Below are 25,836 nucleotides of genomic sequence, written 5' to 3' on the forward strand. Positions count from 1 at the left end.
AACTGGGGCACCAGGAGAAGGACATTACTGTGGGACATTATAATGGGGGGGGGGGGGGGGGGGGGGGAGGCGCATATTATGTTTGGGTGACTGTAGGAGGATTATACTGTGTAGGGGCACATGGAAGAGAATGGGTGGAGTCAGTGTAGAGATGGGTGGAGCCAGATTTCCCAGGCTGCACACTTTGGCCCTCATTCTGTTCCTTGGAGGCGGTATGAGACGTGTGTGTATATATATATATATTTCCCTCTGCAGCCATGTTTCTCTAGCCCTGAGACAGACCATAGAGCTGACCGCTGCCCTTGGGGTGTTGCGAGGCCGGTGATCTCATGAAATAAAGCGACACTGGTTTTACTAGTAAAAAGTCTTTATTGAACCAGGTGCAGAGAGCGCAGTCTGTACAAATCTCCTCCATAGTAAGAGAAGCGCCATCTAGAGGAGAAAGTCTTCTGTAACAAGCTTTCCTCAAAATACAGGGAGGGGTTAAAACAAGTCAATGCCTGTATGGGCAGGGTTAGCAGTTCCTTAGTCTGTAGGGGGCAGCGATCACACAAAGGTGATTTTGGTCCGGGCCTGATTGACCAGCCAGACATTCAACTCCTCGTATTCCTCCAGAGCCGCCTCAAACTGGGCGGGGGTGAAGCCCTTAGACACGCAGCGCTGCTCGGCCTCCGAGTACTTGATGCTACGCGGCCCCTTCTCTGGAACCATCTCACGAATTGTGGCGAAGATGACATCGGCAGGCCGCTGGGTCCTAGAGGAGCAGGCTGGTTAGAATACACTGACGTTCTAATATGGGGACACAATATGGAGAGCAGCGGCACTTACCTGGTGGTCTGCCCCTTGTCTCCCAGCAGGGAGTCTTTAGACATCTCCATTAACCTCATGGCTTCATTCACATCTTCCTTCTCTACAACGTCCTCCAGACGTAGACGGGCCTAGGGGACAGGTCACAAGCAGGACTTAGTCATTGGCAAAGCCTGTAGGACTCCCCCTCTTGGGGATGGCACAGAACTACATGACCCCCCCCCACCCCAGTGATCTCACATACATGCTACAGTATGGTCATATGACTAGCTGAAGAGGGGAGGTCATTAGCAATCCTGGACCACCCCTTTAAGGGGGTGAAGGTGGGTTAGCTTGCAAGAACTGAAGCTCAGTCAGGACAAGCCTCTAGATCTCAGTTATACAAGGTGTTAGTGAGATTACAAAGCAGCTTTGGTAGTGACTAGAGCCATGATGGTGAACCTATGGCACAGGTGCTAGTGGTGGCACTCAGAGCCCTCTCTATGGGCACCCATCCATGCAGCAGATTATACACTGTGCAGGGACCACCGTGCAGCAGATTATACACCGTGCGGGGACCACCGTGCAGCAGAGTATATACTGTGCGGGGACCACCGTGCAGCAGAGTATACACTGTGCGGGGACCACCGTGCAGCAGATTATACACCGTGCAGCAGAGTATACACCGTGCGGGGACCACTGTGCAGCAGAGTATACACTGTGCAGGGACCACTGTGCAGCAGACTGTATTGCGTGTGGATCACTGAAGCATATTGGACTGTGTGAGGGTCACAGTGGAGCAGAAAGAACTGTTTAACGCTATACTTGTACATCCGTATGACCATATTTTGCAGGTAGATCCGCACATTAAGGTTAAATGGCTGTGTTGGCACTATGTGGTAAATTAGTGGGCATTGGGTTGCAGTTTGTGCACTCAGTCTCTAAAAGGTTCGCCATCACTGGCCTGGAGCATCAGCAGAGACAAAGCATAAAGAGGCGATAAAGCGAAGTATTTGCAGAGCAGATCCGGCCAGTAGAGTTAGCACCTGCAGCCAAGCCCAAGGCGACGTCACATCTTGGAGCGTTTTGCCAACACTGTCAGACCGAGACAAGTGCAATGCTCCCAGGACACACCAGCAGTTGCTCCTGTCTCTGCCTGTCAACATCGGCCTGTCTGGGGGGGGGGGGGGGAGAAGCGGCAGCGCAGAATCGGGTCACAGCGAGCGGCGGAAGTGCTGTCCCTACAGTAGGATCTGTACACCGCTACCTGCACGAACAGCACTTTGGAGCTCAGTGGACTGAAGCAGCAGCTCTAAAAAGAAAGAATCCCACAGACGTAAGCAGGACTCCCGGAGACGCCTTACCAGAGCGGTGGAGAGCCGCAGGATAGACAGCAGGGTCCTGGCGGAGGTGAATGTGGTGTCTTTGTTGGTTCGGGCCTCTTTCCTCATCTCCACGTAGGCCGCCGTCAGGTAGTCAGCTAGGGATTCTGGGATGGCAGGCTGCTTACGCTTGCACATGGTGATGTAACGCCTATAATAAAGCAGAGATAGATTTAGGAGGGGGGTGGGGATTGTGACTGCAGAGGGTGAAACCCAAATGGTGAACGTAGACTGACCTCATGAGCTTCATATCAAGAGCCTGAAACTGGGAGGGCGGCTGCCGGCTGTGCTGATGGACGTAGGTGATGTGCTGCGCCAGCCTGGTGGGGGAGGGAGAGGTAAGTATGCGGCAGAGGTAAGTACACGGCAGAGGGTCACAATAAGGACACCAACCTGAGGTCATTGTCTCTGTCCGGCTTGTCCTGAATGAGCCAAAGCAGATCAAATCTGGAGAGGAGGGCGGCCGGGAGCTGGATGTTCTGCTCCACCGTCTTCTTGGGGTTGTATCTTCCATAGGCCGGGTTAGCGGCGGCGAGGATGGAGCAGCGAGCGTTCAGGGTGGTCATTATTCCAGCCTACAGATAGTTTAAGCAAGTTTTGTAAGATCACATCACTGTTGTAGAACTACAACTCCCAGCATGCCTGCACCAGACCTAGATTAGCCATAGACGCTCACCTTGGCAATGGAGATGGTTTGCTGTTCCATGACCTCATGGATGGCGGTACGATCAGTATCCATCATCTTGTCAAACTCATCAATACAACAGACTCCCTGATCCGCCAGCACCAGGGCGCCCCCCTCCAGAGTCATCTCTCCGGTCACCGGATCCTTCATCACAGCGGCCGTCAGACCGACGCCGGAGGAGCCTCGTCCTGTGGTGTACTGACCTAAGAGCGGCGAGACGAGAAGTGAGGTACAGAGCCGAGGACAAGCCGACCAACAAGCCGTCAGACATGGACTTACTGCGCGGAGCCAGGCGGTCGATGTAGGACAGGAGCTGGGATTTGGCCACTCCTGGATCTCCCATAAGGCAGATGTTAATGTTACCTGTAGGAATAGTCAAAGTGAATATAATGCAAGACAGTGAACGGGTTACCAGACTGTTATAGGGTGTGCGCACCAACCTCTGATCTTCATGCCACGGGGCGAGTGGTCAACACCGCCCACCAGGAGAAGCAGCAGAGCCTTCTTCACGTCCTCATGGCCATAGATCTCAGGGGCAATGGAGGCGGCAAGCTTCTCATAGAAGTCATCCTCTAGAAATAAGAAGTCGTGTGAGTGTACAGAACCCTCCATGAGCCAATAGATAGCCCGGCGTCTTCTGAGAAGCAACACCATGTCTGGCCTGTATAGCTCGTATTCTGCTATACAAGTCTATGTACTTGTCAGTTCTCCCTGAGCGGTCAGGGGTAGACTAGCTGCTTAATAGTATGAGAACAGGTTCATAAACCCCTAGTCAGAAGCATGAGCAGGATCATAGAGGGCACTATAGAGAGGTAGTAACCTGCATACATGTAAAGCACCAGGTGTCAGATAGAAGCTTCCCATTAGCAGCAGCCTCAGTCTAGATCTCACTACTTCCCTCCTCATACACTGGTGTCATCCCATACCTGAGCTGCAATCTTGCTCCAGCAAAGTAGATTAAGCCTGAAGTGGAGAAAGCAGCATTTTCCCTGATCAGCCATCTGATGCTTGGTTCACATCTGCGTTGGTATTCCATCTGGGGGGAGGCTGCATGGGACCCCCGAATGGAATCAAACACAATTGCAAGACGTATGCAGTAAAAGCACCCGGACCCCGTAGAGCAGGGGTAAGGAACGTACGGCTCTCCAGCTGTTGCAAAACTACAACTCCCAGCATGCACACTTACTCTGCTGTTCTTGGAACTCCCATGGAAGTGAATGGAGCATGTTGGGAGTTGTAGTTACACAGCAGCTGGAGAGCCAAAGGTTCCCTACCCCTGCCGTAGACTATAATGGGGTCCGTGTGCTGCCCGCACAAATCATGCAGACAGTAAAGGAGATTGAGAACTACTTTCCTGTCCGCATGATCCCTGTGGAGATCCAGCAGCAAGCACACAGGACCAATTATAGTCTATAGGGTCCAGGTGCAGGATTAGGATGCTCAGCCCCCAACATTACAGCTACTTCAGGGCGCCCTGCTCACCTGTGATCTGCCGCAGCTCCTCCTCGCTCAGCTCTTCCGTTCCCAGCTCATCATCCTCAGTCTTGTTCATCTTCACCATCCGATGAGCCTCCATGTAGGTCTCTGACAGCAGCCCCTGCATGAGAGGGTGTATGAGGGCCACGCACACAATATGTAGGAGGACAATCACCCGGAACAGTCAGGCCGCCATGATCTTACCTGGACGACTTGCCTAAAGCCAGTCCTCAGCATGGGCAGAAAGACACCAGTGATCCCGACATGGTCACCAGGCTGCACCAGACGCGTGTTCTCTCCGCGGATGTAGACGGTCATACAACGAGGGATGTTACCCACAGGGACTTGGTCACTCTACAAAGATAGACCCAATTAGTCTGATGCCCCCTAGTGGTGAGGTAATAGGGTACACCGTCTTCCGTACTCACATGTTCCTGGATCTTCAGCTCCTGAAACTTTACGAACTTGGAGCCTCTGGTCTGCAGGTAGAGGCGGCCGCCGGACCGGTTGGTCTGACATTCTTTACTTGGGCACATTATCAGGGGCATGAAGGTTGGAGACTGGATCTGTAAGAGGACGACACAATGTGATGTCATGTACAGGATAGAGATGGAGACATTGATCCTAACCATAGAGGAGAACTTACAGGCTGGTAGGTCTCTGCGCCACACTGGTCACACGTGTATGTGGCCACCACCATCATGGGCTTCACTTCTGTGACCCTGGTGACAATTCCTCGCACGGTGACAAGTTTCCCTATGGAGTCGGCCTTCACGTCACGGATAACACGAGCTTTGGCGGTGGAAGGAGCCTTGAAGTACAGCTCACTGCAAGAGGAGGGGGAAGGTCCTACGGTAAGTCATCGGAATGGGTCTGTGCACATCTACTCCTCCAAGGTGGTGGACTTTAGGGAGAAGCAGTAGGACACTACTTACAATCTGCGCATGAGCTCTGCAGGATACTGGTTATGAACATCCCGGATCTCTGTGGGGTCCCGGCCCCTCTGCTCCATCATTAGTCGATGCTCGATGTACACATCCAGGGAGTCCTTGTTCACCACCTGAAGAGAGACACCAGGTAAGAGACTGCCTGGAGATAAGACGTGTCTTACAGGAGACCGCAAGGCTCAGGACTCGCCTCCTTCTCCTTATACTGGGGCAGCAGCTCCTGCACGGCGTCAGCAAACAGGTTGGTGTATCTGCGGGTGTTCTCACAGATGGCATCCACCAGCTCGGGGTCTTCTTCTGCCAGGTCGTCCAGGTCAATGTACAGAGCGACTTGTTCTCTGTGGGCGATGTTAGCCTGAGAGCAGAGAGGGGGTGGGTTAGATGGTACCCTGTAGTCACAGGATAGCGCCACCTTATCCGCAGGCCTCCAGCAGTACCATACAGTACACCAGCACTCACCAGCTGGGTGCCATACTTGAAGTGCTTCTTCCCCAACTCATCATCCTTGTAGAATTCCTGCAGGAAAGTCTTGAATTTTTCTGGAAAGAGAAATTGAGACATTTGTGGATTTTGCTGCAAAAATCAAAACATACCCTAAAGGCAGGGGGCGCTCTGAAGACAGAGAAGACCATCAAGGGGTTGCAATGGTTTACTCTTACAGTACTCTGCCATGGTCTAGCCATTGGGTGAATCTGCCACAATACAGCCCCAAATCCATGGCCGATTCCTCCATGTGAGAGGAAGGGTCACAGGTCATGTGTCAGTCCCTGCAAGTCCTAGACCAGAGAAGCCTCAAGACAGCGAGTGTTGGATGGAGAACCTCAGGACATTCTCAGCAGTCAGATACCCAGTGATCTGTTACTTATTCATATTTGTCATCAGAAATTTATGAAGGACTCGGCACTAAAGGCTATGACATGTGGACATACCCCAATAATTCATGGGCTTAAAGGGGATAACCAATATCCGCTACTGATGTCCTACAATACACCTCAATGGGGCGGTGCTGCAGTACCAGAGCCTGCGGCTACAGATCATACAGCGAGGGAGTAACCCAGCTCCCAGGATGTAAATAATACCAACAGCCAGCTGATCTGTGAGGGTCTGACACCCAGGACCCCATAACTCTAGTATGATGACTAGAGATGAGCGAGTAGGTATTTGATTGAATACTACGGTATTCGAAATACTCGTACTCGATCGAGTACCACTTGCTGTTCGAATGGAAAAGTTCGATGCAGAACCAGCATTGATTGGCCGAATGCTATACAGTTGGCCAATCAACGCTGGTTCTTCTCCTACCTTTAGAAGTCTTCTCTGTGCAGCTTCTCCGCGGCGTCTTCCGACTCTTCATTCACTCTGCCAGGCATCGGGCCTGGGCAGAGCCGAATGCGCATGTCCGCACTACAAGCGGCCCAATGCCTGGCAGAGTGAATTCAGAGCCGGAAGACACCGCGGGGACGCTGCACAGAGAAGACTTCTCGGAGGATCCAGCCTGACCCTCACTCGTGGACTTGGTAAGTATAATTTGATCGAACGTTGCCTACCCCTGAAACGAGCATTTTCCCCCCATAGATTATAATAGGGTTCGATATTCGATTCGTCAAATATTGAGGGGCTACTCGAAACGAATATCGAACCTCAAACATTTTACTGTTCGCTCATCTCTAATGATGGCCAATTCCAAGGACAGGCCAGCAATAGAAACCAGATAACTCCTTAAAGGAGATCTTCCATGGCACTGGCGGTATTATATATACCGCTAGAAAGCCGATTGTGCACTGAATTTAACGCTCAGCTTTGCCAGTATGAACAACAACAAACGCAAACAAAGGCTTAGATAAAGGTGAAAACCCAATTGCTGATAAGGAAAGATTATCAAAAGACAGGGTCACCATAAAAATATATTTATTAATAAATAATCAAATATAAAAAAAAAACACCATGATGACGAAGCCATCCGTGGTGAAACGCGCATCGGGCGTTCCGGTCTTCGGTAGGCATATTCATTATTATTTTTGCAATATATTGTGTTCAAAGTCTTTCATTTGTTAATCTTTGTGTCATGCCTCGCTTGTAATGTGTTTTCAGCCTTGCTCTCACCCAGTTATTTAGCTCCCATGCTCTCACTTGTGTATACGGCTACATGTGTGTATTCCCTTATGCACCTACACTGAGTTCTCTCTCTATTTAGGGGGATTGCTACTATATTTATTATTTATGTGCATATACTTTTCAGCTAGCTGACACATTATTATAATATTACTGTTTTATACACTTTGTTACACTTTTGCATGTTTATATTTTACTGTCTATTGTTGCTGCCACTCACCGTATATTGTGGTGTGTTGGTCCTCCTATATTTAGCCAGTATTTTTGATATTTATATGAAGTACAATTTTGGTGTTTTTTTATATTTGATTATTATTAATATAATATTTTTATGGTGACAATATTTCCTTCGCCAGTGTGTCTGGAGATATCGGTGCTGTCCGTAGAGGGATACCTGCGCCAAAACTAAGAGCACTGATATCTCCGGCACCCAGGCACATACCAGCGGTGACTTCAGCACACCGTCACCATTCATGCTGTATATAACGCCGCCGATCTGTGAGAACATGAAAGGTCTTTATTGCCGCTTATCTCTTATCCACAGGACAGGGACAAGCGTCCAATCACTGGCTGTCCTGGTGACCAAGAGAACGAGGGATTGATAGTCCCCCCCACTAAAGCCTCCTTGTGAATGGGGTCTATGGTCAGGGACAGGTCAGCCATGATGTCCTTATTGTGGAGAAGTTATCAGGACACTACATGTATATCTGCAAAGGCCTAAGTGATATAGACGTGCCAGGAGCAGTGGCCAAGTGTGCACAGCACTCTGCAGGCCCCATGGAATACCAGCAGGGGGGGCTATGACAGCACAGGACAGGATCTGCACACACAGCTCATCATTTACTTCCAGCAACTCTGTCATGACTACAGCAGCCAATCACAGCACGGCTTCCATTACCCCAGCGCAGGATACAGAATGAAAGCCGTGCTGTGATTGGCTGCAGTCCCCAGATGGAGACCAGCACCGGACGCCATGATGACACCGGGCGTATTGCCGCCTTCTACAGTCACATGACGTGTGACCCGGATACGGAAGTACTAGCACCGGCAGCCGTGATCATCGCCAGCCCTAGTCCGCCGTGTGGAGGAGCGGAGGCCCGGACGGGTGAGCACTAGGCCGGGCAGTGTACGGGGGAGGCTCGGGCTCAGGGACTAAGGATGTGGTTGGACGGGGCGCAGCGGCTAACCAAGTGCAGGATAAACAGGCGGGCGCCCTCTGCTGGTGGAGGACCGTAACTGCAGGCGTCTATAGAGAATATAGAGAAACAGGCGGCGGAGATCAGCGGGGCCTCAGCACAGCGGCTCCCCTGTCACACACTGACCCCAGCGGCGGGCCTGACACACCGGGCGCCCGATACTACTCCACCCAGAGAGGTTATAGCTACCGGCGGCTATCACACCTCCCCCAGCCGGCTCCTTACCCTTCTCGGCTTGGTAATCCCGGGGCATGATGACACCGCTGCTGCGCTCTCTGCTCTGACTGACTCGCACTGCCTCCTCTCTTTTTCCCGGGCTTTTTTTTCGCGGGCTTTCTTCGCAAGCAGCGCTCTGATTGGTTGTCGCTCGGCAGAGTTTCCAGCGCCGCCCCTTAGCAACCGGGCGCGTGGCACGTGACCAAGCGTAGAGCCAATGAGCGCTGCGCCTTGTTGTGGACGGAAAGCAGCGGGCTCCGCCTTCCTCGGGTGATTGACAGTACGCTTAGCCAATCGGTGTTCGTTTATGTGCTGTGACAGCCAATGGGGGGCGGAGACGAGTGAGATTTTCCCGCGGTTTTCTGTCTTTGTGATGAGCTGCAAGTGTCAGCGGGGATGTCAGAAGAATATAGGGCAGCGAAATGGTTAAATATATATCCATGTACATATAGACCTCGGCACATATATACCTACACTTATACACCTCGGCACATATACACCTGCCTGACCACTAGGGTTGAGGGATCGAATCCCGATCGGCGATCGAGCAAATTTCACAAACGCAGTTATGGATGGCAGGCAGCGAATTAACGTCTATCTGTGTCCAGATACCATTGACTACGATAGAGGGGCACTAAACTATGGAGGGGGCGCCTATGTGCTCAAATAGGGGTTTATAAGATACAGGAAGGGCCCTAATAACTACTTTCTGACAGGGGCGGTACAGGACTACAAAAACATGGCCGCTTTCTTCTTCTTGGGAAGTGACGTCACGTCCATTGGTCACTTGGCCATGAAAATGGAAGGGACTGAGCTGCAGCCTGGCCATGTGAGGTCACTTCCTGAGCCATGCTTTTGAGAACCTCCACCACCCCTTTAAAGGGTTGTCCTGTTAAAGGGATCCTACCATTAAGATCAAATATTGTCTCGCTAACACGTAGGAATAACCTTAAGAAAGGCTATTCCTCTCCTACCTTTAGATGTCTTCTCCGCGCCGCCGTTTCATAGAAATCCCGGGTTACGCCGGTATGCAAATTAGTTCTGTCGCAGCACTGGGGGCGTCCCCAATGCTGCGAGAGAACTCTCTAGCGCCGCCTCCATCTTCTTCAGGAACAGGCTCTTCCTCCTGGGGTTGGCTTCAAACTTGTAGGGCAAAGCCGAATGCGCATGCCCGCCATTTTCTTGTGGCTGGCGGGCATGCACAGGCCTAGAAGTTTGAAGCCACCGCTGTAAGAAGACACGCAGAGACCCCATTCCTGAAGATGGAGGCGGCGCTGGAGAGTTCTCTTGCAGCATTGGGGACGTCCCCAGTGCTGTTTGAGCGCTTAGAACCGCCCCCAGTGCTGTGAGAGAACTCATTTGCATACTGACGAGAACTGGGATTATACCGAATGCCATTGCGGAGAAGACATCTAAAGGTAAGAGAAGAATAGGCTGTCTTAAGGTTATTCCTACGTGTTAGCGAGAAAATATTTGATCTTAATGGTAGAATCCCTTTCAGGATGTTTATTCCCTATCCATAGGGCCCCAGTGATCAGGAGGAATAAGGGCACATAACAAGACAAACCCTTTTAATCCATTTCCAATATCAAAAACTATTCCCCTACTGTGTATGACCATAAACTTGCAATACTACCATTTTCCTGCAGGGGCGCTGTTGAGCAAACAATTATGTGAATTAGTGTTGGTAATTCTAGAGATGCCACTTGACCTGTCATGGATACCTCCTCCAGGGGGCGCCGCTGTCTATAATTCTCCATTGTCCTTTTCTTTCACAGGGTTGAGGCGGAGTCATGATCTCGCAACTTTTTATCCTGTCCTCCAAGGGCGACCTCCTCATACACAAGGACTGTATCCCACACGGCAGGGTCATGGGCGGAGATAAAACATAGCCTGCACTAGGACCTGGGCACAATTATTTGAGCATTTTTCGTCAGTTACAATTACTGGCAATTATTTAGGCCACGCCCCTTTTACAGTATAATTATGTGTTGGGCAAATTGCACAAGATTCGTGTCGCAAATTTTGCCCAGCAGTTTCGTTCAGTCCAAACACAGCCAAACGGGCTCTAGTTTTATACTGTGGGGTCTGTTCACAGTTACTCACCTCTCCCGGGCTCTGGCGCGACTCGCTGATGTCTTTGGGTCTCCTGTTTGACATCAGGGACCCAGAGGTTTTTGGTTGGGCCTCAGCGGTCACTTGGGTCACGCAGCTCTGTGACGCGCCTTTGCGTCACAACGCCATGTGACCTCCTGCTGAGGCCTGTAAGGCCCTGATGTCAGTCAGAAAACTAGAGGAGAACAGGGAATTGCATTGGGCCGAGGTGAGTAACTCTTTTTTTAATTTTTACATCTTTCCTGGGCCTCTACTCATTTTACTCTGGGCTGTGAAAAGACCTTGACCCTCTGATAGTCAGATCAGTCTCTGGAAAGTTTCTAGCCATTCTCCTTCCTATATGGGATCTAAGTATAGTCCACATAACGTTCTAATTCTTCTCTGGAAGCTGTAAATATAGTCCTTAGTAAGTTCTCAGTCAGTCTCCTTCCCCTCTGGCAGCTGTAGATATATAGACCTCAGTAAGTTCCCAGTCTGTCTCCTTCCCCTCTGGCAGCTGTAGATATATAGACCTCAGTAAGTTTCCGGTCTGTCTCCTTCCCCTCTGGCAGCTGTAGATATATAGACCTCAGTAAGTTTCCGGTCTGTCTCCTTCCCCTCTGGCAGCTGTAGATATGTAGACCTCAGTAAGTTCCCGGTCTGTCTCCTTCCCTTCTGGCAGCTGTAGATATGTAGACCTCAGTAAGTTTCCGGTCTGTCTCCTTCCCCTTTGACAGCTGTAGCTATATATAGACCTCAGTAAGTTCCTGGTCTGTCTCCTTCCCCTCTGGCAGCTGTAGATACATAGACCTCAGTAAGGTCCCGGTCTGTCTCCTTTCCCTCTGGCAGCTGTAGATATATAGACCTCAGTAAGTTCCCGGTCTGTCTCCTTCCCCTCTGACAGCTGTAGATATATATACACCTCAGTAAGTTCCCGGTCTGTCTCCTTCCCCTCTGGCAGCTGTAGATATATAGACCTCAGTGAGTTCCCGGTCTGTCTCCTTCCTCTCTGGCAGCTGTAGATATATAGACCTCAGTAAGTTCCCGGTCTGTCTCCTGTAGATATATAGACCTCAGTAAGTTCCTAGTTAGTTTCCCTTCCCTCTGGCAGCTGTAGATATATATACACCTCAGTAAGTTCCCGGTCTGTCTCCTTCCCCTCTGGCAGCTGTAGATATATATAGACCTAAGTAAGTTCCCGGTCTGTCTCCTTTTCCTCTGGCAGCTGTAGATATATAAACCTCAGTAAGTTCCCGGTCTGTCTCCTTCCCCTCTGGCAGCTGTAGATATATAGACCTCAGTGAGTTCCTGGTCTGTCTCCTTCCTCTCAGGCAGCTGTAGATATATAGACCTCAGTAAGTTCCCGGTCTGTCTCCTGTAGATATATAGACCTTAGTAAGTTCCTAGTCAGTTTCCCTTCCCTCTGGCAGCTGTAGATATATAGACCTCAGTAAGTTCCCGATCTGTTTCCTTTCCCTCTGGCAGCTGTAGATATATAGACCTCAGTAAGTTCCCGGTCTGTCTCCTTCCCCTCTGGCAGCTGTAGATATTTAGACCTCAGTAAGTTCCTGGTCTGTCTCCTTCCCCTCTGGCAGCTGTAGATATTTAGACCTCAGTGAGTTCCCGGTCTGTCTCCTTCCCCTCTGGCAGCTGTAGATATTTAGACCTCAGTAAGTTCCTGGTCTGTCTCCTTCCCCTCTGGCAGCTGTAGATATTTAGACCTCAGTAAGTTCCCGATCTGTCTCCTTCCCCTCTGGCAGCTGTAGATATATAGACCTCAGTAAGTTCCCGGTCTGTCTCCTTCCCCTCTGACAGCTGTAGATATATATACACCTCAGTAAGTTCCCGGTCTGTCTCCTTCCCCTCTGGCAGCTGTAGATATATAGACCTCAGTGAGTTCCCGGTCTGTCTCCTTCCTCTCTGGCAGCTGTAGATATATAGACCTCAGTGAGTTCCCGGTCTGTCTCCTTCCTCTCTGGCAGCTGTAGATATATAGACCTCAGTAAGTTCCCGGTCTGTCTCCTGTAGATATATAGACCTCAGTAAGTTCCTAGTCAGTTTCCCTTCCCTCTGGCAGCTGTAGATATATATACACCTCAGTAAGTTCCCGGTCTGTCTCCTTCCCCTCTGGCAGCTGTAGATATATAGACCTCAGTGAGTTCCTGGTCTGTCTCCTTCCTCTCAGGCAGCTGTAGATATATAGACCTCAGTAAGTTCCCGGTCTGTCTCCTGTAGATATATAGACCTTAGTAAGTTCCTAGTCAGTTTCCCTTCCCTCTGGCAGCTGTAGATATATAGACCTCAGTAAGTTCCCGATCTGTTTCCTTTCCCTCTGGCAGCTGTAGATATATAGACCTCAGTAAGTTCCCGGTCTGTCTCCTTCCCCTCTGGCAGCTGTAGATATTTAGACCTCAGTAAGTTCCTGGTCTGTCTCCTTCCCCTCTGGCAGCTGTAGATATTTAGACCTCAGTAAGTTCCCGGTCTGTCTCCTTTTCCTCTGGCAGCTGTAGATATATAAACCTCAGTAAGTTCCCGGTCTGTCTCCTTCCCCTCTGGCAGCTGTAGATATATAGACCTCAGTGAGTTCCTGGTCTGTCTCCTTCCTCTCAGGCAGCTGTAGATATATAGACCTCAGTAAGTTCCCGGTCTGTCTCCTGTAGATATATAGACCTTAGTAAGTTCCTAGTCAGTTTCCCTTCCCTCTGGCAGCTGTAGATATATAGACCTCAGTAAGTTCCCGATCTGTTTCCTTTCCCTCTGGCAGCTGTAGATATATAGACCTCAGTAAGTTCCCGGTCTGTCTCCTTCCCCTCTGGCAGCTGTAGATATTTAGACCTCAGTAAGTTCCTGGTCTGTCTCCTTCCCCTCTGGCAGCTGTAGATATTTAGACCTCAGTAAGTTCCTGATCTATCTCTTTCCCCTCTGGCAGCTGTAGATATATAGACCTCAGTAAGTTCCCGGTCTGTCTCCTTCCCCTCTGGCAGCTGTAGCTATTTAGACCTCAGTAAGTTCCCGATCTGTCTCCTTCCCCTCTGGCAGCTGTAGATATATAGACCTCAGTAAGTTCCTGATCTGTCTCCTTCCCTTCTGGCAGCTGTAGATATATAGACCTCAGTAAGTTCCCGGTCTGTCTCCTTCCCCTCTGGCAGCTGTAGATATATAGACCTCAGTAAGTTCCCGGTCTGTCTCCTTCCCCTCTGGCAGCTGTAGATATATAGACCTCAGTAAGTTCCCGGTCTGTCTCCTTCCCCTCTGGCAGCTGTAGATATATAGTTCCCAGTCAGTCCCCTCCTCTAATTTCATTGTAGGGTTTAATGTCTTTAATCGAGCATCTGATAATCCAGACTGTGGTTGTAAAATTGTTACCAATCCCGTCCGTTTCTCCTGTCTGGGAAAGCTGGGTGAGAAGCCGTATGGCCGCCATATTGAGTTTTATTCCAGGTTGAGCAGTGGAGCTGTCTCTTGTTGTATTCCTTATGTGTGTCTCAGATCACGGCCTCTCCACAGACTCCAGTGCGGCTGACGGCCTCTACCTGAAGCTGTCGTCTCTGCCATCAGACCAGGCCCCTGTGCTCATGGTAAGGAGCAGACATCTCCTGCATGTTTCCTTATCTAATAACCTTAGAGTCGTCCTTCTCTGTCAGGATGTTAAAATTTATAATTTCATCTGCATCTGGGAAAGATGAACGAACACCAATATAGCTGGGGAATGGTCTTTGGGGGCTAACGTTACAACCAGTTGTAGGGCAAGGGGGTCACTGACCACCAGGACGTAATGAATCTTACCAAAGAAAAATGCTCCTTTCTACATCGATCAGGCTATTTTACGGCTCCCCTTCCTCCGAAGCTCTTCACTAACTCTGAAATCTCTGCTGAGTCTATCTTGGCTTCTCAAGACAGACTGTAAGTTCACTGAAGTATCAAATTACATGTGTCCATAGAAGTCTATGGAGAGACCAAAGGGAAGGAGTGAGTAAGAGCTGGGAAAGGGGGTGAGACACAGGCTGCTGCAGCTGAGAAAAGTTTCTATTTCACCCCAAGTGCTTTATGCACATCAGTACAGGTCGGTACTTCTCTATAAGGTCCTGTACAATCCTGTTACTGCTTCTGAGAGAGTCCTGAGCAGATTCTCCTCTACTTTCTGTGTGCATTGTACAGCAGCTGATCTCTACCTCAGTTCAGGGAGACTTTTATCAAGGCAGATGCCTCTTGACTTGGCAGATCTCAGCCACTTTTTTTAGACAGTGAGCAGAGTGGAGTGGGTCAGGGCGCCCCGGCCTGCTAGATTTGCTATAACTCGAGTCAGAAAGCTGGTGTTAGCTATAGCACAGATCTATGCCGGCTCCTGATTGGTGTAGATTTGAGAGCTGGTGCAATTACACGCGCAAGACATTGGAACTTCTTAGTAATTCTGGCCAGTCATGTAACTGTCAGGGAATCCGTTACAACCAGAGTAAGAATCCTCAGGCTTAATAAAATCCTGCTAGTCTTCAGTTCAGTTCCAGAAAACTGGTAAAAGATGCAGAGTACAAGTCATACGTAGTGTTAGTCCTCATGCACACACGACCAAAAAGTCACCTCACTATTGTCTTGTAGGAACACAACGGCGGCCACTTCCTTCACACCCGTCACCGAGGTCTGTATTTTGTCATAAGCATTCGGCCAGATGATTCTCCGTTCATGTACCTGGATCTTCTGAACCGGTGAGTGTATGTCAGGAAGACTGGGATCACTAGATGGACCACACGGTCCTTCTACAAGAATAGACTAGATGGATTGTGTGGTCCTTCCACAAGGACAGACTAGTGGACTGCTTGGTTCTTTTATAAGGATAGACTAGACGGACCACGTGGTACTTCTACAAGGACAGACTGGAATGACCACTTGGTCGTTCTACAAGGACTCGATGGACTGCATGGTCCTACTACAAGGACAGACTGTATGGACCACGTGGTACTTCTACAAGTATAGACTGGATGGACCACGTGGTACTTCTACAAGTATAGACTGGATGGACCACGTGGTACTTCTACAAGTATAGACTGGATGGACCACGTGGTACTTCTACAAGGACAGGCTGGATGGATCACACAGTTCTTCTACAAGAACAGACTAGATGGACCGCATGGTGCTTCTACAAGAACAGACTGGATGGACCGCGTGGTCCTTCTACGATAACAGACTAGTGGACTGCTTGGTTCTTTTATAAGGACAGACTAGACGGACCACATGGTACTTCTACAAGGACAGACTGGATTGACCACTTGGTCGTTCTACAAGGACTGGATGGACCGCATGGTCCTACTACAAGGATAGACTGGATGGACCACGTGGTACTTCTACAAGGACAGGCTGGATGGATCACACGGCCCTTCTACAAGAACAGACTAGATGGACTGCATGGTCCTTCTACAAGGAAAGACTGGATGGATCACACGGCCCTTCTACAAGAACAGACTAGATGGACTGCATGGTCCTTCTACAAGGAAAGACTGGATGGATCACACGGTCCTTCTACAAGAACAGACTAGTGGACTGCTTGGTTCTTTTACAAGGACAGACTAGACGGACCACGTGGTACTTCTACAAGGACAGACTGGATGGACCATTTGGTTTTTCTACAAGGACTGGATGGATCACACGGTCCTTCTACAAGAACAGACTAGTGGACTGCTGGTTTCTTTTACAAGAACAGACTAGATGGACTACGTGGTACTTCTACAAGAAGAGACTGGATGGACTGAGTGGTCCTTCTACAAGGACAGACTGGATGGACCACGTGGTACTTCTACAAGGAGAGGCTGGATGGACCATTTGGTTGTTCTACAAGGGCTGGATGGATCACACGGTCCTTCTACAAGAACAGACTAGATGGACCACATGGTCCTTGTACAAAAAGAGACTGAGTGGTCCTTCTACAAGAACAGACTAGATGGACTGCGTGGTCCTTTCACAAGGACAGACTGTATGGACCATGTGGTCCTTCTACAAGAACAGACTAGTGGACTGCTTGTTTCTTTTACAAGGACAGACTAGATGAACCATGTGGTCCTTCTACAAGGACAGACTGGATGGACCACTTGGTCGTTCTACCAGGACAGACTGGATTGACTGCTTAGTCCCTCTACGGGATAGCCCGTCTCATCAATCTCCTGCGTTTCTACACCCCACACATACACGGTTGTGCAATTATTTATTTTCCTTTTGCACTGTTTTAGCTTCTTTTACGTCTTCATTTAGACCACAGCTCACTCTTGTGTTGAGGTTTTCGTTGCACAGTTTTTCACGCAGACTTCAGTGGACCAAAAAAACAAACAAACACAAAAACTGTGAAAAACACTTGACTTGAGCATGCAACCCCTATTTCTTACATACTACACATAAAACTTCTCTACGGTGCCGTTCTTAACCCCCAGCAATTTGGTCTTCTCCTTCCCATTGTAGCCTGGCCGGCCTGATCCGTGACTACTGCGGTGACCTCAGCGAGGCTGTCGTACGACTCAACTTTGCCCTGATCTATGAGCTGCTGGATGAGGTTCTGGTAGGCGGGGGCAGGAGGGGTTATCATTATGACTTCTGTGTACCTGAGTGCTATATACTACTCCTATATACAGCTAATACTACTACTATTCTACTCCCCCGCCCACAGGACTATGGATTCATCCAAACAACCTCCACAGATGTGCTGAAGAATTTCATCCAATCAGATCCAGTGGTCACAAAGCCATTTAGTCTCCTGGACCTGAGCAGTGTGGGGCTGGTAAGGGACATGTATATACCAGACATACGCCCCTTGCTGTGCGTGTACCACCACTACCGATATATTGCCATCTCTCGATAACATGTTTTCTTCTACTTTGATGATCTACAGTTCGGAGCAGAGACTCAGCAGAGTAAAGTCGCCCCGAGTTCTGCTGCCAGTCGGCCTGTATTGTCCTCACGTCATCCACAAGTGAGTACTGTCCGTAAATTTAGGTTATGTGTTCAAAAAGGGGGCAAATATTTAATAAAGCTATTCTCCGCACTAGGGTGATCAAAACGAGATCTTCCTGGATGTCATAGAACGCATGACCGTGGCCATCGGGGCTAATGTAAGTAATAATCGCTGGGGGGTGTTATAGTCTCACTGCTCTTACTGTAAAGAATCCGTGATGGTGGTGAAATGGTCTGTCCTGTAGATGTAGAGGATGCCCCAGTGTCACAGTGTAAAGACTGGACATTTACACTCTATCCTCCTCCTCCTCTGTGACATTACGCTCTATCCTCCTCCTCCTCCTCTGTGACATTACGCTCTATCCTCCTCCTCCTCTGTGACATTACGCTCTATCCTCCTCCTCCTCTGTGACATTACGCTCTATCCTCCTCCTCCTCTGTGACATTACGCTCTAATCTCCTCCTCCTCTGCGACATTACGCTCTAATCTCCTCCTCCTCTGTGACATTACGCTCTAATCTCCTCCTCCTCTGTGACATTACGCTCTATCCTCCTCCTCCTCTGTGACATTACGCTCTATCCTCCTCCTCTGTGACATTACGCTCTATCCTCCTCCTCCTCTGCGACATTACGCTCTAATCTTCTCCTCCTCTGTGACATTACGCTCTATCCTCCTCCTCCGTGACATTACGCTCTAATCTCCTCCTCCTCTGTGACATTACGCTCTATCCTCCTCCTCCGTGACATTACGCTCTAATCTCCTCCGTGACATTACGCTCTATCCTCCTCTGTGACATTACGCTCTATCCTCCTCCTCCTCCGTGACATTACGCTCTATCCTCCTCCTCTGTGACATTACGCTCTATCCTCCTCCTCTGTGACATTACGCTCTATCCTCCTCCTCCTCTGTGACATTACGCTCTATCCTCCTCCTCCTCTGTGACATTACGCTCTATCCTCCTCCTCCTCTGTGACATTACGCTCTATCCTCCTCCTCTGTGACATTACGCTCTATCCTCCTCTGTGACATTACGCTCTATCCTCCTCCTCCTCCGTTACATTACGCTCTATCCTCCTCTGTGACATTACGCTCTATCCTCCTCCTCCTCCGTGACATTACGCTCTATCCTCCTCCCCTGTGACATTACGCTCCATCCTCCTCCTCCTCTGTGACATTACGCTCTATCCTCCTCCTCCTCTGTGACATTACGCTCTATCCTCCTCCTCTGTGACATTACGCTCTATCCTCCTCCTCCTCTGCGACATTACGCTCTAATCTCCTCCTCCTCTGTGACATTACGCTCTATCCTCCTCCTCCGTGACATTACGCTCTATCCTCCTCCTCCGTGACATTACGCTCTAATCTCCTCCTCCTCTGTGACATTACGCTCTATCCTCCTCCTCCTCTGTGACATTACGCTCTATCCTCCTCTGTGACATTACGCTCTATCCTCCTCCTCCTCCGTGACATTACGCTCTATCCTCCTCCTCTGTGACATTACGCTCTATCCTCCTCCTCCTCTGTGACATTACGCTCTATCCTCCTCCTCCTCTGTGACATTACGCTCTATCCTCCTCCTCTGTGACATTACGCTCTATCCTCCTCCTCCTCTGTGACATTACGCTCTATCCTCCTCCTCCTCCGTTACATTACGCTCTATCCTCCTCTGTGACATTACGCTCTATCCTCCTCCTCCTCCGTGACATTACGCTCTATCCTCCTCCTCTGTGACATTACGCTCTATCCTCCTCCTCTGTGACATTACGCTCTATCCTCCTCCGTGACATTACGCTCCATCCTCCTCCTCCTCTGTGACATTACGCTCTATCCTCCTCCCCTGTGACATTACGCTCTATCCTCCTCTGTGACATTACGCTCTATCCTCCTCCTCCGTGACATTACGCTCTATCCTCCTCCTCTGTGACATTACGCTCTATCCTCCTCCTCCTCTGTGACATTACGCTCTATCCTCCTCCTCCGTGACATTACGCTCTATCCTCCTCCTCTGTGACATTACGCTCTATCCTCCTCCTCCTCTGTGACATTACGCTCTATCCTCCTCCGTTACATTACGCTCTATCCTCCTCCTCCTCTGTGACATTACGCTCTATCCTCCTCCCCTGTGACATTACGCTCTATCCTCCTCCTCCTCTGTGACATTACGCTCTATCCTCCTCCTCCTCTGTGACATTACGCTCTATCCTCCTCCTTCGTGACATTACGCTCTATCCTCCTCCTTCGTGACATTACACTCTATCCTCCTCCTCCTCTGTGACATTACGCTCTATCCTCCTCCTCCTCTGTGACATTACGCTCTATCCTCCTCCTCTGTGACATTACGCTCTATCCTCCTCCTCTGTGACATTACGCTCTATCCTCCTCCTCCTCCCGTGACATTACGCTCTATCCTCCTCCTCCTCCCGTGACATTACGCTCTATCCTCCTCCTCTGTGACATTACGCTCTATCCTCCTCTGTGACATTACGCTCTATCCTCCTCCTCTGTGACATTACGCTCTATCTTCCTCCTCCACGACATTACGCTCTGTCCTCCTCCTCCGTGACATTACGCTCTATCCTCCTCCTCCTCCGTGACATTACGCTCTATCCTCCTCCTCCTCTGTGACATTACGCTCTATCCTCCTCCTCCTCTGTGACATTACGCTCTATCCTCCTCCTCCTCTGTGACATTACGCTCTATCCTCCTCCTCCTCTGTGACATTACGCTCCATCCTCCTCCTCTGTGACATTACGCTCTATCCTCCTCCTCCTCTGTGACATTACGTTCTAATCTCCTCCTCCTCTGTGACATTACGCTCTGTCCTCCTCCTCTGTGACATTACGCTCTATCCTCCTCCTCCTCTGTGACATTACACTCTATCCTCCTCCTCCTCTGTGACATTACGCTCTATCCTCCTCCTCTGTGACATTACGCTCTATCCTCCTCCTCTGTGACATTACGCTCTATCCTCCTCCACCTCCGCGACATTACGCTCTATCCTCCTCCTCCTCTGTGACATTACGCTCTATCCTCCTCCTCCCCTGTGACATTACGCTCTATCCTCCTCCTCCTTCGTGACATTACGCTCTATCCTCCTCCTCCTTCGTGACATTACGCTCTATCCTCCTCCTCCTTCGTGACATTACGCTCTATCCTCCTCCTCTGTGACATTACGCTCTATCCTCCTCCTCTGTGACATTACGCTCTATCCTCCTCCTCCTCTGCGACATTACGCTCTATCCTCCTCCTCTGTGACATTACGCTCTATCCTCCTCCTCCTCTGTGACATTACGCTCTATCCTCCTCCTCTGTGACATTACGCTCTATCCTCCTCCTCCGCAACATTACTCTCTATCCTCCTCCTCCGTTACATTACGCTCTATCCTCCTCCTCTGTGACATTACACTCTATCCTCCTCCTCTGTGACATTACGCTCTATCCTCCTCCTCCTCTGCGACATTACGCTCTATCCTCCTCCTCCTCTGTGACATTACGCTCTATCCTCCTCCTCCTCTGTGACATTACGCTCTATCCTCCTCCTCCTCTGTGACATTACGCTCTATCCTCCTCCTCCTCTGTGACATTACGCTCTATCCTCCTCCTCCTCTGTCACATTACGCTCCATCCTCCTCCTCTGTGACATTACGCTCTATCCTCCTCCTCCTCTGTGACATTACGTTCTAATCTCCTCCTCCTCTGTGACATTACGCTCTATCCTCCTCCTCTGTGACATTACGCTCTATCCTCCTCCTCTGTGACATTACGCTCTATCCTCCTCCTCCTCTGCGACATTACGCTCTAATCTTCTCCTCCTCTGTGACATTACGCTCTATCCTCCTCCTCCGTGACATTACGCTCTATCCTCCTCCTCTGTGACATTACGTTCTAATCTCCTCCTCCTCTGTGACATTACGCTCTATCCTCCTCCTCCGTGACATTACGCTCTATCCTCCTCCTCCGTGACATTACGCTCTAATCTCCTCCTCCTCTGTGACATTACGCTCTATCCTCCTCCGTGACATTACGCTCTATCCTCCTCTGTGACATTACGCTCTATCCTCCTCCTCCTCCGTGACATTACGCTCTATCCTCCTCCTCTGTGACATTACGCTCTATCCTCCTCCTCTGTGACATTACGCTCTATCCTCCTCCTCCTCTGTGACATTACGCTCTATCCTCCTCCTCTGTGACATTACGCTCTATCCTCCTCTGTGACATTACGCTCTATCCTCCTCCTCCTCTGTGACATTACGCTCTATCCTCCTCCTCCTCCGTTACATTACGCTCTATCCTCCTCTGTGACATTACGCTCTATCCTCCTCCTCCTCCGTGACATTACGCTCTATCCTCCTCCCCTGTGACATTACGCTCCATCCTCCTCCTCCTCTGTGACATTACGCTCTATCCTCCTCCTCCTCTGTGACATTACGCTCTATCCTCCTCCTCTGTGACATTACGCTCTATCCTCCTCTGTGACATTACGCTCTATCCTCCTCCTCCTCTGTGACATTACGCTCTATCCTCCTCCTCCTCCGTTACATTACGCTCTATCCTCCTCTGTGACATTACGCTCTATCCTCCTCCTCCTCCGTGACATTACGCTCTATCCTCCTCCCCTGTGACATTACGCTCCATCCTCCTCCTCCTCTGTGACATTACGCTCTATCCTCCTCCTCTGTGACATTACGCTCTATCCTCCTCCGTGACATTACGCTCCATCCTCCTCCTCCTCTGTGACATTACGCTCTATCCTCCTCTGTGACATTACGCTCTATCCTCCTCCTCCGTGACATTACGCTCTATCCTCCTCTGTGACATTACGCTCTATCCTCCTCCTCTGTGATATTACGCTCTATCCTCCTCCTCCTCTGTGACATTACGCTCTATCCTCCTCTGTGACATTACGCTCTATCCTCCTCCTCTGTGACATTACGCTCTATCCTCCTCCTCCTCTGTGACATTACGCTCTATCCTCCTCCGTTACATTACGCTCTATCCTCCTCCTCCTCTGTGACATTGCGCTCTATCCTCCTCCTCTGTGACATTACGCTCTAATCTCCTCCTCCTCTGTGACATTACGCTCTATACTCCTCCTCTGTGACATTACGCTCTATCCTCCTCCTCCTCTGTGACATTACGCTTTATCCTCCTACTCCGTGACATTACGCTCTATCCTCCTCCTCCTCTGTGACATTACACTCTATCCTCCTCCCGTGACATTACGCTCTATCCTCCTCCTCTGCGACATTACGCTCTATCCTCCTCCTCTGCGACATTACGCTCTATCCTCCTCCTCTGTGACATTACGCTCTATCCTCCTCTGTGACATTACGCTCTATCTTCCTCCTCTGTGACATTACGCTCTATCTTCCTCCTCCACGACATTACGCTCTGTCCTCCTCCTCCGTGACATTACGCTCTAATCTCCTCCTCCTCTGTGACATTACGCTCTATCCTCCTCCTCCTCTGTGACATTACGCTCTATCCTCCTCCTCCTCTGTGACATTACGCTCTATCCTCCTCCTCCTCTGTGACATTACGCTCTATCCTCCTCCTCTGTGACATTACGCTCTATCCTCCTCCTCCTCTGTGACATTACGCTCCATCCTCCTCCTCTGTGACATTACGCTCTATCCTCCTCCTCCTCTGTGACATTACGCTCTAATCTCCTCCTCCTCTGTGACATTACGCTCTATCCTCCTCCTCCTTCGTGACATTACGCTCTATCCTCCTCCTCCTTCGTGACATTACGCTCTATCCTCCTCCTCCTCTGTGACATTACGCTCTATCCTCCTCCTCTGTGACATTACGCTCTATCCTCCTCCTCCGTGACATTACGCTCTATCCTCCTCCTCCTCTGTGACATTACGCTCTATCCTCCTCCTCCTTCGTGACATTACGCTCTATCCTCCTCCTCTGTGACATTACGCTCTATCCTCCTCCTCCTCTGTGACATTACACTCTATCCTCCTCCTCTGTGACATTACGCTCTATCCTCCTCCTCCTCTGTGACATTACGCTCTATCCTCCTCCTCTGTGACATTACGCTCTATCCTCCTCCTCTGTGACATTACGCTCTATCCTCCTCCACCTCCGCGACATTACGCTCTATCCTCCTCCTCCCTGTGACATTACGCTCTATCCTCCTCCTCCTTCGTGACATTACGCTCTATCCTCCTCCTCCTTCGTGACATTACGCTCTATCCTCCTCCTCTGTGACATTACGCTCTATCCTCCTCCTCTGTGACATTACGCTCTATCCTCCTCCTCCGTGACATTACGCTCTATCCTCCTCCTCCTCTGTGACATTACTATCTGTCCTCCTCCTCTGTGACATTACGCTCTATCCTCCTCCTCCTTCGTGACATTACGCTCTATCCTCCTCCTCCTCTGTGACATTACGCTCTATCCTCCTCCTCCTTCGTGACATTACGCTCTATCCTCCTCCTCCTCTGTGACATTACGCTCTATCCTCCTCCTCCTCCGTTACATTACGCTCTATCCTCCTCCTCCTCTGTGACATTACGCTCTATCCTCCTCCTCCCCTGTGACATTACGCTCTATCCTCCTCCTCCTCTGTGACATTACGCTCTATCCTCCTCCTCTGTGACATTACGCTCTATCCTCCTCCTCTGTGACATTACGCTCTATCCTCCTCCTCCTCTGTGACATTACGCTCTATCCTCCTCCTCTGTGACATTACGCTCTATCCTCCTCCTCCTCTGTGACATCACGCTCTATCCTCCTCCTCCTCTGTGACATTACGCTCTATCCTCCTCCTCCTCTGTGACATTACGCTCTATCCTCCTCCTCCTCTGTGACATTACGCTCTATCCTCCTCCTCCGTTACATTACGCTCCATCCTCCTCCTCTGTGACATTACACTCTATCCTCCTCTGTGACATTACGCTCTATCCTCCTCTGTGACATTACGCTCTATCCTCCTCTGTGACATTACGCTCTATCCTCCTCCTCTGTGACATTACGCTCTATCCTCCTCTGTGACATTACGCTCTATCCTCCTCCTCTATGACATTACGCTCTATCCTCCTCTGTGACATTACGCTCTATCCTCCTCTGTGACATTACGCTCTATCCTCCTCCTCTGTGACATTACGCTCTATCCTCCTCTGTGACATTACGCTCTATCCTCCTCCTCTATGACATTACGCTCTATCCTCCTCCTCCTCTGTGACATTACGCTCTATCCTCCTCCTCCTCTGTGACATTACGCTCTATCCTCCTCCTCCTCTGTGACATTACGCTCTATCCTCCTCCTCTGTGACATTACGCTCTATCCTCCTCCTCCTCTGTGACATTACGCTCTATCCTCCTCCTCTGTGACATTACGCTCTATCCTCCTCCTCTGTGACATTACGCTCTATCCTCCTCTGTGACATTACGCTCTATCCTCCTCCTCCTTCGTGACATTACGCTCTATCCTCCTCCTCCTCTGTGACATTACGCTCTATCCTCCTCCTCCTCCGTTACATTACGCTCTATCCTCCTCCTCCTCTGTGACATTACGCTCTATCCTCCTCCTCCCCTGTGACATTACGCTCTATCCTCCTCCTCCTCTGTGACATTACGCTCTATCCTCCTCCTCTGTGACATTACGCTCTATCCTCCTCCTCTGTGACATTACGCTCTATCCTCCTCCTCTGTGACATTACGCTCTATCCTCCTCCTCCTCTGTGACATTACGCTCTATCCTCCTCCTCTGTGACATTACGCTCTATCCTCCTCCTCCTCTGTGACATCACGCTCTATCCTCCTCCTCCTCTGTGACATTACGCTCTATCCTCCTCCTCCTCTGTGACATTACGCTCTATCCTCCTCCTCCTCTGTGACATTACGCTCTATCCTCCTCCTCCTCTGTGACATTACGCTCCATCCTCCTCCTCCTCTGTGACATTACGCTCTATCCTCCTCCTCCTCTGTGACATTACGCTCTATCCTCCTCCTCTGTGACATTACGCTCTATCCTCCTCTGTGACATTACGCTCTA

At 50.0% G+C, this 25,836-nt stretch overlaps 2 protein-coding genes across 2 annotated transcripts in view; one reads left to right on the forward strand and one right to left on the reverse strand.

Moving 5' to 3' along the window:
- Positions 1 to 481: 481 nt before the first annotated feature.
- Positions 482 to 8,879, reverse strand: MCM7 (minichromosome maintenance complex component 7). The gene is made up of 16 exons (XM_075272460.1): positions 8,810 to 8,879; positions 5,736 to 5,815; positions 5,467 to 5,631; positions 5,265 to 5,389; positions 4,976 to 5,156; positions 4,758 to 4,895; positions 4,534 to 4,683; positions 4,336 to 4,450; positions 3,294 to 3,425; positions 3,133 to 3,216; positions 2,845 to 3,056; positions 2,562 to 2,743; positions 2,405 to 2,488; positions 2,151 to 2,319; positions 829 to 938; positions 482 to 754 (listed from the first exon to the last, which is right to left on the reverse strand). Exons 1-16 carry the CDS (start codon positions 8,835 to 8,837, stop codon positions 547 to 549), a joined length of 2,163 nt encoding a protein of 720 aa, XP_075128561.1. The 5' UTR covers positions 8,838 to 8,879; the 3' UTR covers positions 482 to 546.
- AP4M1 (adaptor related protein complex 4 subunit mu 1) overlaps positions 8,411 to 25,836 on the forward strand; it is a 32,367-nt gene continuing 14,941 nt past the window's right edge. Inside the window, exons 1-8 of the mRNA XM_075272461.1 lie at positions 8,411 to 8,493; positions 10,579 to 10,651; positions 14,384 to 14,472; positions 15,491 to 15,597; positions 17,339 to 17,435; positions 17,544 to 17,654; positions 17,766 to 17,846; positions 17,923 to 17,985. Coding sequence (XP_075128562.1) covers positions 10,594 to 10,651; positions 14,384 to 14,472; positions 15,491 to 15,597; positions 17,339 to 17,435; positions 17,544 to 17,654; positions 17,766 to 17,846; positions 17,923 to 17,985 — 606 coding nt within the window. The 5' untranslated portion in view covers positions 8,411 to 8,493; positions 10,579 to 10,593. The remainder of the gene's footprint in view (positions 8,494 to 10,578; positions 10,652 to 14,383; positions 14,473 to 15,490; positions 15,598 to 17,338; positions 17,436 to 17,543; positions 17,655 to 17,765; positions 17,847 to 17,922; positions 17,986 to 25,836) is intronic.

Source organism: Leptodactylus fuscus, chromosome 5 (genome assembly GCF_031893055.1).
Source record: "Leptodactylus fuscus isolate aLepFus1 chromosome 5, aLepFus1.hap2, whole genome shotgun sequence".
Classification (NCBI taxonomy): Eukaryota; Metazoa; Chordata; class Amphibia; order Anura; family Leptodactylidae; genus Leptodactylus; species Leptodactylus fuscus.

Excerpts from the sequence above, each read along its gene's own strand:
- MCM7 (XM_075272460.1), bottom strand. The coding sequence starts at position 8,837 with ATGCCCCGGGATTACCAAGCCGAGAAGG. Across the intron at positions 5,816-8,809 it reads GGATTACCAAGCCGAGAAGG|AAAAATTCAAGACTTTCCTG; the intron begins GTAAGGAGCCGG and ends TTCTCTTTCCAG. Across the intron at positions 3,426-4,335 it reads GGAGCTGCGGCAGATCACAG|AGGATGACTTCTATGAGAAG; the intron begins GTGAGCAGGGCG and ends TCTTATTTCTAG.